The sequence below is a fragment of the Grampus griseus genome (assembly GCF_964374135.1).
Source record: "Grampus griseus genome assembly, chromosome: 11".
Classification (NCBI taxonomy): Eukaryota; Metazoa; Chordata; class Mammalia; order Artiodactyla; family Delphinidae; genus Grampus; species Grampus griseus.
The window spans coordinates 76,545,815-76,566,073 of record NC_139005.1 but is presented as its reverse complement, the minus strand read 5'-3'; the positions used below and the strand labels follow the sequence as shown (position 1 = coordinate 76,566,073).

The window sequence follows — 20,259 nt, the reverse complement described above, 5'->3', positions numbered from 1 at the left end:
AAATGGCTTCTTTTGTGCTGGAAACACACAGAAATGGACAGGTCCCTGTGAATGGAAAAAGGAACCCTCTGAATGGCTTCCTTTTGCTCATTTCAGCAAATGCAAACAAAAGAAAGACAGGCTCCAGAGAAACCTGCTCACACAAGTGAAATTAATACCTGGGGAGCCAAGTAGAAAAAGGGAGAAAATAGTGCAGTCGGCCCCCTGTGTCCAGAGATTATTTTCACTCTTTTTTTTTTTGGCCTATTTTCTATCGTGCCCTTCTCTCCCTTTAGGGCATAATCACTAATGTTGCTCTCAGCCTATTCTGTCTAGTTTATTACGTGTAATTTATTTCTGAATTCCGGCCTCTGCTTGTTCTTCTGTGTGTAACAAGGTTAATGCCTTGTAATGATGCCTTTGCCAGTTCTGCATTTCGCGACAAAATCCGATCTTGATTTAGCTCTAAACCTTGTCTCCCCTTTGGGCTTTCTTGGTTCCCTCAGAGTTGTCACTCTGTGTCTCCTGCCTGCCGTGTCTAACCACACGTCCCGCCTACACTTGAGCCCGCTCTCAGAGGGAAACTTTTTTCAGTTTGAGGAAAAAGCTACCTTGTCTCAAATGATGTTTGGGCTAAAAAAGAGAGAGCCTTGGGCTTGACACACCAAAGCGGAACCAAGGCTACTGGGAAGGGGTGAGTGCTGGGTGTGTGTGTGTGTGAGAGAGAGAGTATTCAGGGAATACTGGGCACATCACAAGGGAAACAGCTTGACCTCCTTGTAGCTCCTTCATAAATCTTTCATTGACCATAAACACCCGCCAGCGTGCACTGCCCAATTCCAGGGGGCACCAGCCATGAACTCTAGGGTGTGAATGGCACGCTCTGGATTTGAGTACCACGGGGCCCCGCCCCTACCACGCGGAAGATGGCCTGACTCAGCAAGGATCACACAGAGCCGCTCACAGCCACGCTGCAGCTATTATGGGAACAGCTGGAGGAAATGTGCACAAAAGTGGCCCCTCAAGTGTTGGGGAGACAGCAAAAGTCAAGTCTTTGATCGCCCAAGGTGATGAAAGGACTCCCTCATTTTGGGTTTTCTTTATGGGGCAGGGCAAATACCAACTGGAACTTCTTACACATCGATAAAAAGCCTCTCGGGCAGTTAATTTTGTAGTCTATTCCTCTTTGGCGTACACTTAAGGGAAGCAGTTTCTTCATCATTACTTACCCAGGGGCCTACTTGCAGTTAGGAAACCTCAGCAGGAGTCCTATGCCCAAGATCTGGCCCTGCTCCGTCCCTGACAGGCTGCTTGATTTGGGCAAGTCCCTGAACATCAATAACCGAATCTGTAAAATGGACCCAATAATACACACGCCCTGTCTATTAGCACTGTTGTGAGGCCCAAATGAAATCATGTGTGTGGAAATAATTGGAAAACTATCTGTATCAAGCTAGAGAATGGAAAGAACAACTATTCACCCAAGGTAGATAGTGATTTTCTTGGCCGTTAAGGCGCCTGTCGCTTTTCCTTATTCTTCTAGAGTATACCACACTGATCGGGTTCTAACTTTATGGCATCTGATGATCTGAAGGAAGAATTAACCTTGGGGACTCAAATGATCCAAAGGAAAAGTTCAAAGTGTGCAGGAGGAATAAAGAAGGGAAGTTTAGGGACATACCTGGGCAGCCTCTATACCAGGCAAGCATGGGGGGCGTGCCGCTGAGCCACGGGGAACATGCAAAGTGGTGAGGTCTGTATTTCACATCCTCCCACGGGCTCTTCCACCTGCTTCCCTCCCTCCAAGGCCCCAGTGTCCTCCAACCTCCCAGGCCTTCCTACTGCCAAAGTCCCACTCTCCAAGATCTATCCTTCCTTTTTCCTGCTTTACACTCCATCCCCCATCTAAATCTCCATCCCTTCCATGTGGCTACTTTCAGTCAATTACCTACAAAAAGACAACCTGACTCGAACAATTCACAAAAATATATGAATTGCTGATAGTGTAAAAAAATGCATTCTCCTAGATTCTTAGAGTTGGAAGAGACACCGTTCAACCATGTTCTTCCATGAGGAAGCTACTGGCATTCTAGATGGGATATTTCTTCACTATGGGGGCTGTCCTCCATGATGCAGGACTTTTAGCATCCCTAACACCTGCCCAAGGATACCAGTAGTGCCCCCCCACCATCATTTTGACTTCTGCAAAACCTCCCTCTCTCGCACTGCTAAATACCCTCTAAATAAATGGCATCATCTTCTTTGAGAAACTGTGGAATCTCTCCCAAGATTTCAGAGTTGCTAGAAATTGATTATCTAGACATTTCTTCCCTCCAACTCTCTCCCTCCCTATCTTCCCCATCATGGTGAATGGTACCAAGATCCACCCTCAGCTCCTCTCTTTCCATCAGTCCCCACACCCAATACCTGAAAAATCTCAGCTGAATTTCCCAGCAATCTTACATCTATCTTCTCCATCTCCATGGTTTCCACCCAGTCCAAGCCCCCATCATCTCACTCCTGATCTACAGCAAGAGCCTCCTGGTTTCTCTCTTTCAACCTACAATCTGTTCTCCATCCAGTAGCCAGAGTGATTCTTTAACGTATAAAGTAGGCCACGTTACTTCTTTGACTAAAAGTCTTCAACGGCTTTCTATCACACTTAGAATTAAACCCAAATGCTTCCCCAGGTCCTATCTGATCTGGTCCCTGCCTACTTCTTCAAATTCATCCCTTGTCACTCTTTTCCTTCACTCTGCTTCAGCTCCCACAGTGTCTTTCTTTCAGACTCTTTAACATGTTCCCATCTTTCTGCCTCAGGGCCTTTGCATATGCTACTTCTGCTACCTCCCCTCTCTTCACACCTTGTAGGCTTTTTTTTTTTTAACTCTTTCAGGTTTCAAGTTCAATGTCACCTCCTCATGGACACATGACTATAGATCATCCTATCCCTATGCCAGTAGTTATTCTGAATCATAATATTCCATTTGTTTCCTTGAAAATAATTATAATTACATTGCTTTAAATTTTTTTATTTAATGTCTGTCTCCCGGTAGACTCTAAGCTCTACAATAGTTTATCTTACTCTACACTCTGCAGCATATACCTCAGCATCTGGCATGTTGTTAGCTGTCAATAAACATTTATTGAATGAATGAACGAATACACGGATCAGTATTTGAATGCTTTCAGTCAATATCTCACCAGGCAACCCTCGTACATTGCTAAATAGGTCTAATCATTACAAAGTTCTACAAAAGTTCATTACAAAATTTGTCCCTTGCAAGCACTGGGCCTTGGTTCTGCCTTGGGGAACAATACTAAACTACCCCACATCTGCTGCCATGTAGCTTGGCCTTCTCTAAATTTCACATCCATAGTTCACTGACAGTTTGCAAAAGACAGTCCCTAGGTCTTTTGCCATCTCCATCTATAGACAGTCTATAGACTCAGTGTACTTAAAATGAGGCTCTAAGTAAACAAAATACTTTAGGTATTTTCGTATCCTCTAACCAAAGTGAAGAATAATAGCACTGTTCTTGTCCCATGATTAGAACAGCATAACTTGTGAACTGTTGCATTTGGCTAACTCCTTAAAATAGAAATACTGAATAACAAAGTGGTAGCATGGAAGAGTAGAAAGAACAAGAGATTTAGGGTAAAGAAAAATGTGGGTTCAAGTTCAAGCTCTATTACTTATGAGCTGTCTCTAAGCAGTCACTTAACCTTTCTGAGGCTTCTCCTCCCACCCACCTGCTCCATCCAGTCCATTTATGGAGCACTTGGCTCTTGGCCAAGTGCCTGACCTGTAAAAATCCAGGTGGGACTGAACTCCCTATTGTCAAACTAAGCCAATCAAATGAGTTTTGAAACAAAATGCAGCATCTTGTCATTGGTTTTCTGACACACACAGTAACGGACTGAGTGCTTCGAGTGGGGACCGCACTGACATCCACAGTTCCTGCAAAGAATTCCGGGAATCCATGAAACCAGATGAGAAAAAAATCCTATTTTAGCAAACTCTGACTGAAATTCAGCATTTCATTTAATTATGAATGCAGACCAGAGTCATATTAACTGAACCTGTGACTTTGTCATCAAAAGAAATCAGATATTTTCATATCATTTTATAGTTGTTGCAGGTATCTCAAAATATCGTTTGTGCTTATCGCTACTTTGAAATGATGGTAGTTACCGCTGCTAGGTCTTGCTATTTAAATGTGCTAAGATATATTACTCTATTTCAAATTGGAAAAAACATTTTGATATATCTGTAGATCAATATAATTGGTTCATTTTGCAACTCTCTCTTTTTATTTTATGTGTTTAAAACCACTGCTCTGAGGAGGGATCTACAGGCTTCCCCAGAGGTCCACAGCACAAGGGCTCCACGGGAGGGAGGGGCACAGAGATGTTGCTAAGCCCAGGAGACTGAGACTGGGTGACACCTATAACTACCAGCTGCTCTGGGCCACCTAGCCCTCCTGATGCCTCAGAGGAGCAAGGACCAGCATGTGGAATCCAATTTCTAAGATTGCTCGCTGATGGCAAAGGAACCTCAGAAGGACGTCAGTGCAGAATAATTAGGAACAGTTGATGTGTTAGAGAATATCCTTCTCGAGTAGACTCTTCTAAGACCAGGCTGGAGGGAAAGACCAGGAATCTGGCCTCATTGGTGAGGGAGTCACAGGGAAACTCCCCTCTCTTTAGGCTCCCTGGCTTTTATTCCTCCTATAAACACAGCTCCCGGGGCTTGGGCTCCTCTTGGATGCTCTTATCTCGCCGAGCCGTAACCACATCTTCTCCACTAGATGGAGAGCACCTTCCTTCCAGTTCAACAAATACTTACTGAGGGCCCACCGTGCAGTAGACGGCATTCTGGATGCCTGGGAAACACTGATGAGACGCCCCTGGCCACTCCCCTCAAGGCACTTACAGCCCCAATGGCACCGTGTTGAGCCCAACACAGAGCCTGGCCCACAGCTGGCACTCCATAGAGGCTGACAGAGCGGATCCCCAATTCCTCAGTTCCTGGCCAACCACTTGCTTAATGGCCCTTTCTGGGGGGTCCCAAAGATATCTAAAACTCGACGAAAATTAAACTAATTGGTCACCAACACCTCTCAATTCTACACCTTAAGAAGCTATTTCATTGAACCCCTCCTCTCCACCTGCACTGCCACCACCTCAGTTCAGGTCTCCAACACGCTCACTTGGATTACTGCAGCCCACGCAATCCATCTCTTTCTCTCCACGTTCCTTGCGGCCACTGCTCTAGACCAAGGCAACGTTATTTCTCACCTGGACTACTTCGAGAGCCCCCTGCCTCTGCTGGGGCCAATCTCTCATTCGTGCCCCAAAGGGCAGCCATTTATTTAGGAATTCAAATCCAGTGGTGTCGCTTCCCTTCAAAGGCTCTTCTAAGCTTTCAGAAAAAAATACAAGCTCCTTCCCACTGCCCACCAGGACTACAGGATCCGCTGCCGTTTCCTTCCCCAACCTCTTTCCCCGACACTCTCCCCTCTCCACCTCCCTAACTCGACCACACTAGCCTTTGCTTCTTCAGAATGACCAAGTCATTTCCCCTTTCGAGGCCCTGCACTGCTCCTCAGTTCCCCTTGGGGACGTGTACAGCTATCCCTTCTCATCTTCCTGGTGGCAGCACAACCTCCTTAAAGAGAACTTTCCCCAACACCTCAACTAACACAGCTCTCTTACGTCCTGTTATTTCTCTCAGGGCCCCCATCTCAGCCGGGGCCTTAATTCTCTCATCTGTAAAGTGGAAGTAATGACATTACCCATCTCATAAAGTCGTGGTGAGGATTAAACGAGTTCATATTGGTAAAGGGCTGACTTAGGACAATACTTGGTATGAAGTGAGTGCTCTAGGAGTGCTAGCTATCATTTTAATATAAAAATAACCTCTTTATCTGCTGCATGTTTATTGTCTACTCTGTTGATCGTTGGTACAAATATTTCCTCACAGTGCTTGGCACATAGTAGGAACTCAAGAAGTATTTGTTGGTCCTTCTAATCAGCGGTTTTGCCTCTCATCTTGCCTCATCCATTCTTCTGAGTGATCTCTCTAGAACACAATCAGATCATGTCTGCCTAGAGCCCTGCTGCTGTCCTCCATCAGCCATGGGCCATGGCTTTCACACCCTGCTCAGCAGAGTCCCAGAAGTTCCTCTGAGATGCCACAGGGACAGGCAGGGGGTGGGGGGAGGGCGAGCTGCAGGATTCTGGGAACCTCCCCACCCCTGCTTCACCCTGAGCCCCGGCACTTGGCAACGGCCTCACCCAGAACAGCAGGTCAATGATGATTTATTAGCCTTTTTCTCATACTGAGCCTCTGGTTTAAGATTTAAAGCCCAGGTTTAGAAAGTCTGAAAACAACTGACCATCAGGATAAAATCCAGCCATCTTGGCCAGTCTTATTAAGCCCTTTGCCATCTGGCCCTGCCTGCTCATTTCTGGACACTCCCCAGCCAGGGCGAGCTACCTGCGGTTCACAAGCTTATTCAACTTCCCTCTTGTGCACAAGCTGTGCCCTGTCTCTGGAACTCCCTTTCTTGCCTCTTCTACTTGGCTTTAAGCCACAGCTCCAGCATCACCTCTCTGAAGCCTCCCAGGTCCTCCCACGCTGAGTGTGACACTCCTTCTTGGGGTTTCTGCACCACCTTTTTGCTAAATCTCTCACGATGTCTTAGGGCAACGTGAAGGTTTGTTTTACTCTCACCCCTTCTGTTACAGCAGGCGTCGGTAAACCACCCGCTGTGGACCAAATCTAGCCTGCTGCCTGTTTTTCTGAACGACCCCCTGCCAAGCTAATCGTTTTTACATTTTTAGATGGTTGAAAAAAATCAAAAGAATAATATTTTATGACAAGTGAAAACTATACATGAAATTCAGATTTCTGTGTCCATAAAGTTTTACTGGAACATCCCCGTGCTTGTTCATTTATATGTTGCCTAGGGTTGCTTTCACACTTCAGTGGCAGAGTTGAGCAATGGCAACCGAGACCGTATGTGGCCTGCAAAGCCCACAATATTGACGATCTGACCTTTACAGAAAAAGTTTGCCGACTTCTGCGATAAGAACATTGGCCAGAGAGGTGGGGTGGGGACTGCTGGGGTCAAATCCCCCTCGTAACTCCTCTGAGGAGACACCACGTGTAACTATTGATTAGACAGTCAAACCCATCAACTACAGAAACAGTAAAACTTAAGTCACACTTCTATTTGGTTTTGTGATAGTATATAAATTAGTATTAATTTTCTATCTTGATGAAAATGCTAAGAAAAACTATGCGCGCAATTGATTAAAAAAAAAATCTTCCCACTACCGTGCCCTGCTCCCACAAACAAGTTAGGCCCAGGATGCCTACAGACTGTGCCCCAGCGGACTTCGGTTGTTCTCTGAGCAGCCCTCAGTGATCATCAGCTATGTGCCACCACACATTCAAGGAAGACAGAGGTAGGCCACGGAGAAGCCTGAAGGGAGGTAGACATGATTCCATGCTGCTGTAGTCAACATGGCGATCACGGTGTGGCTCTTCCACCTTCCCATTCCAAGGCAGCCCGCCCACACACCTACTGGGGACCACTGCATGATGGGCTTCCTTCTTCTGACTGCACCTGGGGTCAGTACCTGCCCCAAGGGCAATGAATCCCTACCCTGAACGAGGGCTCATAATCTGGAGTGAAAGGATGGGCTGGACCCCATTCTCTCTCTTTCCTGGTCATTTGAACTAAATAACAGAGAAAGCTGTTGCCAGTTGGTAGCCAATGCAGAGGGTTAAATGCTATTGAAAGGCAGAGTGGGGGGATCGGGTAAGGCTGAGGCACATTCAGGTGGAGGGGGTGAGGGGCAGATGTGTGAGGAAGCCGAGGTGGTCACTACGTAGCAGGACTGAGGGAAGCAGCCACGCTAAGTCACGTTGACGATGAAACCTTAGAATGAGCACCCATCACACTTCCTGCTGTTACACCCCTTTCTGCTGCCGGGAGTCCAGACCCCCTTCCCGCTCTGTATCAGCCCCATCCTAGCACTCCTAAATAGTCATGATAGTCATGATAGTAAATACATACACAGCAGTTACTATAGGTCAGGTAGCGTTCATACATATTAACTCATCAATCCAGACACAAATCCTATGAAACAAATAGGACCCCTACTTCTAGATGAAGAAACAAGCACAGAAAGGTTAGTCTGCCCAAGTTCACACAACTGGGAAGTGGCAGCTGTGGTCCCAGTCGACCTGGCTCCAGAGTCTGTGCAGGCAACCACTGCACAGTACTGCTTCTCCTCCTAGATCTCCATGTAATCCCACCTGTTTCCATCCACTAAATGCCCCATCCCCTTGTTTGAGCTTGCTTATGTAGATCTTTGTTTCACGCAACCAACCGTGCCTAGTTAGGATTGAAACTGGTATCAGAATTGATCTTCGTAAAGACCAGATCCTTCAAGAGAATTTTGGTGTGGTGTACAGCACAGTAGAAGGCTCTAGACATCTCCCCCCGCACCCCACATCCTGGAATGAAATGCAAATAGACTGCTGTCCGAAAGGGTGAAGGAGCTAATTTAACTATGACCTATAGATTCTTGAGACTCCGACTCTAAACTCAAAAACAGTTAAGACTTCAGAAGTTTTTCTAGGTATTTCCTTTGGGCAATTAGAAGAGGATAAGGAATATAAGGGTAGTGGAATTAGCTGGTTACTTTAGATGACCCTAAGTAAAGCTGCAATGAAAACAGTGGCACAAATTCTTATCCCAGGTGCCTCAGGTGGACGACAAGGGAAACTGATACCTTACAGCTGTGGTTCTAAAAGCTGAATGTATGTTAGAATCACCTGGAGAGCTTGTTAAACCACAGACCGCCAGTCCCACACCCTACTCTGAGTTTCTGATTGGGGCCCAAGAGTTTGTATTTCTAGTAAGTTCCCAGGTGATGCTGAATGCTGCTGGTCCAGAGACTACGCTTGAGAACCCTACAAGTTCTTGAGGGGCTTTGTGCCCTACACCACAGAGCCCTCTCCTCTTGTCCGCTGAAAAGCACGATCACGCAATTAAATTATACCACAAAAGTGGCAACCATGCTGGGTTTCTATGGTCAAAGGTAACTCCCAGATTGGCAGGACCAGAAGCCTGGTGAGCCCAATGAATGGGGATTTCAGAGGAGTGGAGGATGCCAGTTAGGCTCGGACTAGGGAAGAAAGAGGCCCCAACACATCAGACACCAAGAAAAAGACAATGGTTAAGGGAGTATGAGGTGGCCAGGTTCAGGAAAGTGTGGCTGCCAACCACAGATAGCATCCCCAACATGATCCCCCGTTTACTAATTCAACAAGTATTTCCTAAGGTGCTATGCTAGGTACTCTGGGTTCAACAGAGAACAAAACGTTACAAGGTTCCTGACCTTCTGGGGCTTGTATTTTAACTGTGGCTGCTAATAAAGACAAGAGCGCCTGTAACCCAGACTTAACAGGTTGAGATTTCTGGATTTAGTTTATGAGCTAGTTCTTCTGTCTGAGAACAAAAGCTGGGAGCCCTCCTTTAAGGTCCTGTAAGTCTCTCTGAGGTCGTTTATAAGCCTGAATACAAAAGGTGCCAGCACTACCTAGAAATTGACCACTGAGGAACTACAACCCTCCCAAAGTCTGAATTTCAAGTGCTCAAACATGCAGACCCAGAAACCCCGTTGGCACTCAAGGATTCTCTGTTCTATTGTCTTATGCCCAGCAAACAGCTGATCCCAGAGCAGTTGCAAGGGCCTAGCAGGCTCCATGTAGGACAGGATTGACACCAGAACCCAATGTCTGTGAGGCTGGACTGTCCACGGCTGTGTGTTACAGGCCCAGGTCCTCAATCCTCTACCATGTATCAGTTGTGGAAACCAACCAAAGCTCTCCAGGCCTCAATTCCTCATCATAAAATCATAAACATAAACTACAATCCTTGCCCCATAGGGTGATTATGAGAATCAACCAAAAATAAGGCATGTGAAGTGCTTAGCACAAAGCCTGGCCATAACAGTCATCCAGCAGTAGGAGCTATGATGGCTTTTCCCTCTAAGTGGTTGTTGGGCTTCTTAAATCTCCCTTGCATATCACATGTGTGTATGGGGGTAAAATTCACCATCTAGTCCGTAGACTGCAAAGTGGCTAGACAGGATCATAACAGAAACTAAAGAAGAAATAAACATTGCAGGAAGGCTGTGGATTTTGAGGTCAATAGGGGTCACTGCTGAGTGGCCCTGGGACATCACTTCTGCATGCAGTAGCTAGAAGTGTCTTGGGTTACTGTCTGCTGGAGAGCATGTGAGTGTTTTGTGGTTGTCTGCATGACAGTTAAATTATGTCAGGCTTTGGAATTATGTGAGTGTGGAGGAAGCAGGTGTGTCCCTCCACAAGTGGTAGAATGAACTAGAAGAGTCAGTCCTGTTGGCCAACACAGTAGGAAACATGCCACCCTCAGTAACTATAGAGGGGGTGACCACCACGTTTAAACCACAAGCAACCCCAGGACCCAACTATGGTGGCCAAACAATCTGGAACAATCAGACTTCAAAACTGAAAAGTGTACACACTTTTCTACCATATGCCAAGGGTAACAGGAGTTCAGAAACAAGAGGAAGTTAACTTGTACATCATTTGAAACATTCACTTTTTATGTTAACCCAAGCACATAGATATGTTATGGAATAGAATGAAAAAAAAAATCACCTTAAGTTTTAAAACACACTTCAAGGGGCACCCTCCAGCCTCAGCCCCATAGCCTAGGGGAGGTTGGTTACTGCCTCTAATTAGGGGACTTTGAAGGGAAAGTCTGAAGCACCAAAGTGGTGGAAAGAATACAGAAGTAGATATTGTGAGACCTGGGTTTACGCTGGAGGCTCTGACGCTTCCTTTGCTCTCTTGAGCAAGTTGCTTAAGTGATCAGCTTCCTCATCAGGTAAATGAGAATGTTCCTCAGAGAATCAACCTTAGACTTGATGAGGGCCTCAAAAGAAGTAATGTATGAGGAAGTGCCGGATTATTAGAGAGTGTCTACAGAATTCGGCGGCCTGGGCACGTTCACAGGCTGAAGCTCTCCCGCGATAGTTGTGAAAGGAGATTCAAAGTTGGAGGCAAGACAGACAAAGTCACGGCCCAACGTGTGAACGGCTGAGGACACACTCATTGCACAAGCATCTTGTAAATTAATCTTTAGCGGGAGAAGCTGAGGGCCAGCAAATCAGCCGACAAGAGATAAGGAGAGAACCAAGAAATGAGAAAACACAACCCAGTCACTCCTGTCACTTTCCTACCCATGGTTGACTGAAGATGGAAAATAAGAGCGAGTCATCCAGGGGTAGCGGGAGGAGGCAAGCAAATCTAGCCCCTGGTGCTTTGCTGCCTGAGGATTACCGTTAAAATGACTGTGTCTGCTCTGGAGGAACCACTGTTAGAATCTACTGAGGCTCCCTCTGGAGTGTTTCAAGTTTTGTCTATCTTAGGCACCTGTAATTCAGCATGCCTTTTCCAAAACACACTGAAAACCTGAAAATAAAACACAGAACAAATGCAACCCAATGACATCATTGTTCTGAGTGACAACCAGGGGCACACTGATCCCATAGCCCCATTAAACGGGGCTGCCACCTGCTACCGTCCTTTCAATGGCAGAATCAGTGGCACCCAGCACAGAGCACAAATATTTGTGGAAGTCTCTTACCTGCCTATTTAATAGATTAGAAAATTGTCAGCGTTTTCATCAAAACGACCGCCTTTTTTTTTTTTCATTCAAAACCTCTCCTGAAATTCAATCCCACTAAGGCTTTTTAATTCATAAGAGCAGAAAGGAATTTACTTAAAGAATCATTGCAAAACTCCAAGCTCCTACCTGTGCAGCTGTGACAAGCTATTGTTTGAACCGGAGTATATTATTTAACTCGGATGACAAGCTCAGGGGGTAGAGACCCCGTCTTTCAGAATCCGCAGCTCTGAGCACGCTGGGAGCTCTCCATAAACAGCAGCAGCAAGGCGTGCTGTGGAGGGACCTACCTTAATTATTTCTTTTTCCAATTCCAGATTTTTGGCCGCAAGTGTTTATCCCTTGCTTGATTTCCAAGGGGCAGCTACCTCCCAGAAGCTCCCCGCGAAGATGGATCAACAGCTCTCTGACTTTCCCTTCCCCTCGTCCCAGCGCAAGCAGGAACACCTGATCAAGCCAAAATGTGGCTTCTGAGTGAGTGCATTCAGGGTGCCTACTGGGTTTGGAAGGGAACTAAGTCCTCCAGGCCCCAGTGGGTAGAGAAAGGCGGTAAAGAGAAATGTTTTGGCTCCACACATCTACACAGCTGTCAGATGGCAAAGCTTGGACTTCCACTGTTATCACCTGCTGGGGGCCTCCGAGCTGTCTTGTCATTAACCCCGGAGACCAAGTGTGCCTAAAGCTCGACACCAAGTAATATGTAGGGGTTACTTTCAAGTCTTTCAACGGAGAGGTCGAAGGTGATGATTTTTGCCAAACTTGAACTGTTACATAATAAGGCTCTCACAAAGACAGATATTAAATGTTAAATTATACTTGTATAGCAAGACGGAGTCATTTAGGGAGCATTATGTGTTATTTATGCTTTAAAATAATTATAGCAGTAACTAAATGAAGGCATTATGCGTGTGCCCCAGTACACAGGTAGTGGGCAAGGAGGAAGAAGCAAATGACCATTCTAAGGGGCCTTGCAAGAGACCTGTTTTTTCCTTCTGGGTAACAGGGCTAATATTTGGTAAGATGTGCTCTGCGTGGCTGGGGATGGGAGTGTCTTTCCATACACTTATTAATATACCTTACAGCCAACGTCCCCTCTATGCTTACACAACAAATGTACCAACACAACACGTTTTTCCAAGTGGAGACTTCTCGCCTTCCTCTCTGACGCATTTCATATCAAAACAATGGCAACACCTGTAGCCGTTCATTTCTGCTCTCTGATTTCCGTCCAGTTATAAAGGAGGCGCTCAGCAGGCTCCCCTCTCAGGAGCCATATGCGGACTTGACGTGCCAGCAGCCTTGGAAGGAAGACGGCCACGGAGAACTGCACAATGGCTCCATAATCCCCATCAACTGAATCCTCTTGAACCGCCGCTTTATTTTCCAGTCAAAGAAATGCCAATCTCAAGAGTCAAGCTGTGGCTGCCCTGGGAACCCAGGGGAAACCTCTGCCGTTTGCCTGGGAGGGTGGTGCCTCTGAGCCGCGCGATCTAGTCAGGCAATCTGGAGCCCAGAAACTGCCTGAAGTACCCTAACACCTTCTCTTGCTCTCCCCTCTAGGGCGAGGCTTTTTACCCACAAAGCCACCTCCAGCCTGCTCAGCTTCTCCCCCCAGCTGGAGATCACAGCTCACGCTCAGCGGAGCCACAGCCCCGCCCCCTTGCACGGGGTCACGCTGAGGGTTGTGTTCCCGCAAGCCTGAGCCTCTGTTCCAGGCTAGCGCTGACCCATGTCGAACAGGCTACCAACTCCTCAGACCACATCACACGTGTTACGGGGTTGGTGGGGGGAAGATGGGGGGCACAAAGACTGGGGTGTGGCAAGTCCTTTAGGTTCTGGGGCTTCTCTGCCTAGGGCACTGTGTTTGGTAACGCCGTTGAGGGCAAGGCTCAAAGCCACACGCCCGCTAAGACCACACACCTGGGGAAGAGATTAGGGAAGGGCGGGGGAGCGGCGCGGCGAGGCTCAGACCCAAACAAGCGCCCATGTTTGGACAGAGAAGGATGGCAATGGGATGCAGCCACCAGAGTTTTGAGCCTAACTCCTACCCTCGCCACCTCCCTTCTTACACTCCCTCGGGGACCTCTGGCCGTGCTTTAGAGTAGCCCGAGGTCTCGGAGACCGTAAGACAACGGCCGTCGGGCTGTGTAAATCCGGGACCTGGTAAAGGTCAACCCTCTCCCTCCGGCTCTGCCTCGCCGGCGGCTCCGCAGCAGGAGCGCTCCCCGCAGCGTCACGGGGTTAGGACTTACGCAGTGGTACTCAGCCTCGAAGTCCCAGCTGCAGGTCTTGGTGCGCGCCTGTATCTCCCTCATCCTGAAGAGGCAGAGTGCCGTGGTGGCGGGGGAGCGCCTCTCCTGGTCCCCTCCGGTGGCCGCGCTGAACACGCCCGCCCAAACGTCCAGGGCCTCCACCAGGCTGGAGGAGAGCAGCAGGCGGCGGCCGTCGGGGTGGCCGTGGCCGCAGTCGAGGGCTGCCTGGCCCTGGAACAGGACCTCGGAGCTCTTCGCGATGCGCGCCATACTGGGCCAGCCGGTGGCGGCGCCGCTCGTGTAGTTGTAGGGGTAGTAGGGGAAGTAGACGCTGCCGTTCCAGAGAAAGGCGTCCACGAAGTGCAGGCTACCCCCGCCCTCGCGCAGCTTGAGGCGTCCCGTCTCCTTCGTGGCCAGGCTGCGCCCCTCCGTGTCCTTGAGCGCGATGGCCGTTTCGCGGTCGGACGCCGCAGGGTTGCAGCGGCTTGCCGTCTCGGGCTCGGGCAGCACGTAGGTGGCGGCCACCGCCAGGTACCAGCTGTTCGTGTCGCCCGCGAGGTACACCACGCCGGCCGTCGAGCCCTGCGGGTGACACGACACCACCTCGGTGCCGTTGCGCAGGGAGCTGCGGCTCAGATTACCCAGGGGTCGCACCTCGCAGGCGCCCCGGTCGAAGGTCCAGCCGGTGAGCAGCAGCCCCCCGAGGCCGGCCGCCCCCTCGCGGTAGGGCAGCAGCAGCTTGCTGAAGCTGCTCCCCGGCCGGGGCCGCGCGGGGGGCGTCAGCGAGACGGGCTCCGTGCAGTTGCCCGCTTGGTCCCGGTATAGGCGCGAGAGCCTGTGCTCCAGGCTGTAGTCCAGCTGGTCCAGGCAGCTGCCGCTCGCCACGAACACGCCGTCCTCCCGGCTCACGGCGATGGCTCCGATGGCTTGCTCCGACCGCCACACGGGCTCGTCCGCGCCCCGGCCGGGCGCCGCGAACGCCAGCAGATAGGCAAGCAAGGGCAGAGGCGCGGCGGGGCGCTGGGGGCGCGGCGGTGCCTTCCTCCGGGAGACCTCCATGGGGTTGGGGGGGCCGCCCCCGGGCAGGGCGCGCGGCGGCGACGGCGGCTCAGGCGCGCGGCGACTGAGACGCGGGCGGCGGCGGCTCCTGCGCGCGCTCGGGCTCCTGCGGCCGCCCCATCCCAGCAGCTCGCCCGGGAAGGAGAGCGGGGAGGGCGGCGCGCGGCGGGCTCGTTCCGGCAGCCTGTGCAGCAGCGGCGGCGGCGGCGGCGGCGGCAAGCCCTGCGCGCTCCGGTGCCGCTTCCTCCTCGCCCTCCTTCTCCGGAGAGTTCCTCTCTGTGCAGCGCTGGCGCTCGAGGGGAGGCGCGGAGGGGAAGGGAGGGGACGGGCGGAGGGGAGCGAGGAAAGCGGGGAGGGCTGGAGAGGTTCGGTGCGCTTGTGCGTTTCACTTTCCCATTGTGAAAGTGGGATGCAACTAGCCCCCTTCCTCATCCTCTTCCTCCTCCGCCCTCCGCCCTCCGCCTCCTAGCCGCCCGCCCTCCCTCCCTCCACGCCCATCTCCCTCCCCTCTTGATTCGGTGAGATAGGGAGGAGGGAGGTCTCGTAATTTGGGTTACTGTGTAGGTGGCCTCTTTCATCTATTCATAACAAAGCTGAGCCGCCTGCCGCTGCCGCCGCGGCCGCCACCATCGCCCTTTGGCTCGCCCGGGGCTCCCGGGGCGCGCTAACAGTGCACCGAGCTGGCTCCTGCGCCTGTCCGCCTGCGGGGCTGTTCCAACGTTCGGGTTTTGTTTACGAGAGCAGCGGGGCGGGGGGCGGGGGGATACGCAAGGCTCGGGGAACTGGGACCCAGGACCCCGAAGGGTTGCAGCTGAGGCCCGGATCTCGGGCCACTGGAAGGCTGCGAGGGCGGCTGACAGGTGTGGAGCGGCGGGAGGGAGGCCCTGGGGAGGAGCGCGGGAGACGGTGGCGAGCCGGAGGCTCAAGGGACCAAGGCGCCCCTGTGACAGGGGATGGGTTTCCCCGGGTCAGAGGAATGGGGTGGAGGAAAGGCAGGCGCCAAGATTCTGGTCTGGACAATCCCTGGGGCCAGAGCTCCCATATTTGAAAAGGTTCTCCAATCTCCCTTGGCAACGGAGTCCCAGGCTTTCAAGCCTAGCACTTTGAAAGTTCTACTCATCATCTAACCTGAATGATCATGGCTAATATTCATTGAGCACTTACTGCTTGCCGGGCCCTGCTCTAAATTCACTACGTGGATTAAGACTCGTTTAATACCCGTAACAACCCTATTAATTAGTGACTGTTATTATCACCTCCATTTAATAGAGAGGAGAATGATCACGGAAAGGTTACAGAGCTTACCGGGGTCCTACTGATGGCAAACAACGGAACTGAGATTCGAATTCCATCTAGCTCCAGGAGGGCTTACACCACCCCCTCTAGCCACAGTTCCACCTGTGATCTTAACAGTACTACCTGGAGATCATTCTTAGCAGGTGAGACAGAAAAGTTCCCCAAGTTAAATATTCCAACCTACCTCGCCAGCCCAGCCTTCTAATCTCAGAGCCAAGTACCCTTATTTCCCTAGAGGCTCTCCCTCTGTCTCCTCCTTTCCCACCTCTTTCCTTTGGACACTCTGAGGTCTCACCAACTCACCCAGGGGGCAAGTGCCAGCTGGGTTGCCCCCCAAACCACCAAGAATTTCTGCAGCAGAGTGAATATCTGAATCATTGCACACCTGGGGGTAGGTTCATGATTTCTCAGAAAGGGGCCCCAGAGGATGCACAATACCTCCCAGCGTCCTGAGGCAGCTGATAGCACCACCAGCACCCTTACCGTCTAGCGGGTGATCCAGGGGGTGCAGCAGGGGGACCCCGAGGACCCTATGCACCCCTGAGAAAGGATCTCTGTCCCATCTCAGGCTATTTCCAGGCCAGAGCCCCTAGGGAGGTTAATTGGTCGCCACCCCTTTCTTCCTTCCCCTCCCAGTTTCCCAGCTCTAGGTAGAATCTGTTTGGGGGTGGGGCGGGGTGCGTGGGCTTCCTCCACATGCTCCTGAAGGAGCAGCTGTTGCAGGTTTGAAACTTCTACAGCAGGGCTCCAAGTTCTCCCCAGTGCTGAGGGATAAGGCAGGAGAAGGAGGTCTGGAAGGCTTGAGGAGAGGAGGGTGAGGTGAAGCAAGGAGCAGAAGAGGAACTGGGGCTTCGGCCCTAGACGTGCAGTTAAAGACTCATCATTCCAGCAGTAGCGCTCATATTCTGAATTCAGAGTGGTCATCTTTCCATTCATCATTTCCTTGTTTGAAGTTGGATAACATTATCTTGCCTGCCGGGAGGCAGCAAATGCTTTCCCACGAGTGTCAGGTGCCTCCTTCTGCTACAGTGAGAGCGGGTGGGGTACCCGTGAGGAGAGAGGAAGGGGAAGGCCTAGAGCTACCAGGTGGATGTGAATCAGGAGATCTTAGGCAAGGCTAATCAGATGCTCTCTGCTCCAGAATAATCAGGCCTTACTCCCCCCATTCCCTACCCACCTGAAATGTTTTAAGAATTTCTGCACTGCCAGAAATCTCAGAAGCATCTGCAGAAGCTCATAGAACCCTTCACAGCATAGTAGGGGATGTACGTGCCAGTATTTTGACAGTGTTCCCCGTGAATGATGAAGAAACACAATGAGCTTCACTGCTGTCATGAGCCGGCTGTGGCAGTGTTGTTATGTGCTGAGAAGCAACAGTTCAATTCCATTCTGGAGATAGTTTGACTTCACTGGTAACCAAGTCATTTCTCTAAGTCCCGTAGAGTTGGTACAATCAGGAGCCGACCATCTTGGGAGCTATTTGGATTAAACATACTCTGTGGTGCGGCATTTTGATCACTACTCAATTCATTCCTGCCTCGTTTTGAAAAAGAAACAACATCTCAAAAAATACTACCAGCAAGAAGCATAAGTGGCTTTGGTGGCTACAGCTTCCTGCCATTCTACTGGGCATAAGCCCCGCTCCTGAGAGCAGGCTTCTTTTCTCTCCCATTTAATTGTATGCAGGCTCCTATGGTGAAAGAAATCAGAATCTGTGCCTACTTTTTGGCATGAAAAATACAGAAGACTAGGAAGCATATTATTGTGTTCTTTGCTGATTCTACCCTGTTTTGTACAAACATGTTTGCCCCATTCCAATTTTCCTGTGTACTAAAGCTCCACCTTCAGGACACAAGTTCACATTTGAAAACGGTGGGAAACACGAACAACCAAAATAAATATTCAGGCATGTGGATTCCGTATGTTTTTGATCCCTTTCTCTTGGACACCGCTGTCTGGCCAAGGGTGCAAATCCCATCGGTGACAACACTCCCCTCTCCAACTATGGAGCCCATCCTGTTGGGTGTCACGTATCGTACATTCAGAACTCCTTGTAACACAACTGGCTGAGACCCAAAAAAAGGAAGATGGTGCAGATTTATCCTCCAGACAGAGGCCTGCTACCACGGAAACAGGCAGTTCAGACTGATTCGGAGCAGTTTTTATTTGTAGCGTTCACTAGATGGGAAAGTCTTCATAATGAGAAAATATCAACTCCCTTAGGCACCAAAGGCAATCCGGGTTAACCAAACCATCCACATCCAGACTCATTTCTGCCGGACAGGACTTTATAGATTCCGTGGTTTCCTGCTGAGGCTCAGGACATTAAGAACCGGTCGGCAGGCAGTTGGTCACAGTCGTAAGATGGCTATCATTGGTGCTTCAGTTTAATTTCTGACGTAAAAAATTCTGACAGTGGTCTGTAGGGATGACTGGGCCAGCAGAGATGAAAAGTCACCAAGAATATTAGTTCTGGCGGCCAATGAATTCTCTTTATACCTTATTTATGTAGCTACAACCCCCTGGGAGGCATCTGGGAAACACCACCCAGTGGGTTGAATAGTTCCAGTGCTGTCCGTCTAGGACTTAAGACAGGCCACTCCCTTCTCCACAGCTTTGCTAAGTCTATGTGGTCTTCCACATCGAGGACTTTATCAGAGCCTCTAGCCCCCTTTGTGACTGACAGGAAAAAGAAATGAGCCAGGCTCCTTTCTAGTCTGCTGATGAGTAGATGGCTGAAAGCAGATAAGATGAAGAGCCGTTTAATAAGTTTGAATTGATGCTGAGAGACGAGGTGAATACACTTCAATCGACATGGAAAGTCAGTCAAAGGCACAGTTAAGATGTGGCTGAAGGAACACGGTGCCTCGTCTTCCCTGCCCACCCAACATGGCCCCAGACAATTGCTGATCACCCTTAACCTCAGTGATGGTGCCCGTGCCTTTGGTTAAAGAGGTGAAGGCTCAGTGGTGTTCCTTCAGTAGGTGGAATTTGGGTTCACTCCCAACATTACAGTTGCCCTTTGGACATCATGTTGTCCTCATGGTCATTCACCAGCAGACATACAATTGTGCAAAGTAACAATTCTTTACTCAAGATCCAATGACTCCCTTTAAGCTAAAAAAGGGCCTTCACTCAGCTTTAGGGATAGATGAACTATTGCCTATGGAAAGGATGTAAAAGGTCAGATGTTTTTAAGAGACAGTGGTGTCCAGGACATCACCCTGCCACCTAGTACCCCCCTTCTCATGTAATATACTCAGTGCCATGAAGTTTCTCTTGATCCCTTTCTCCAAAACATTCACCAAAACCATCAGTGGTTAAGAGTCTGAGACCATTAACAGCTGAAAGCAAAATACGCTAGATCATCAGCCATCACCGTGTTTTTTCCAGACCGACTGGAGTTCACCCTGCATGGAGCGCACAGTCATCTGTAAATTATTTCTCCGGGTTTGGGGGACCTCTGTAACTTGCTGAGCAGTCTCTTGGTCACCAGCTTGTCTCTGATTTTCACAAGGTTCAGGTCTATCCCTGCTCATGTTTTTCTTGCTGCTCTTTTGAAATACGGAGCCAAAAGGGCATCATGGACTAGACACGAAACGCCGATCCCTCTTTAATACAGTGTCTTTTCCCATGTCTCTGTTCTGCCATCACAGCTCTGAGGCTCCCCGTCAGCGTAATTCTAGGCCCTGAATCCTTTGATAACTGGCAGCTTGGCATAAACCCATTCAAAGAGGAGAGCTGCCAGAAACCAGGCTCTCATATTAATAAGAACTTGAATTCTTGAAACAAATAGCAGAAGATAAGATAAACACGCAGATAACATCACAGTCACCCATATTTCTGTTTCTTTGAGATTCTGACAGGGAGATGCTTGAGCTGACAATAAAGTCGCTGGACTTGGCCGTGAGTGGTCT

At 49.7% G+C, this 20,259-nt stretch overlaps 1 protein-coding gene across 1 annotated transcript in view; it reads right to left on the bottom strand.

Moving 5' to 3' along the window:
• PLXNC1 (plexin C1) overlaps positions 1 to 15,061 on the bottom strand; it is a gene marked incomplete at its 3' end in the record, with an annotated part of 139,682 nt that extends 124,621 nt beyond the window's left edge. Inside the window, exon 1 of the mRNA XM_082667025.1 lies at positions 13,988 to 15,061. Coding sequence (XP_082523151.1) covers positions 13,988 to 15,046 — 1,059 coding nt within the window. The 5' untranslated portion in view covers positions 15,047 to 15,061. The remainder of the gene's footprint in view (positions 1 to 13,987) is intronic.
• Positions 15,062 to 20,259: the final 5,198 nt, after the last annotated feature.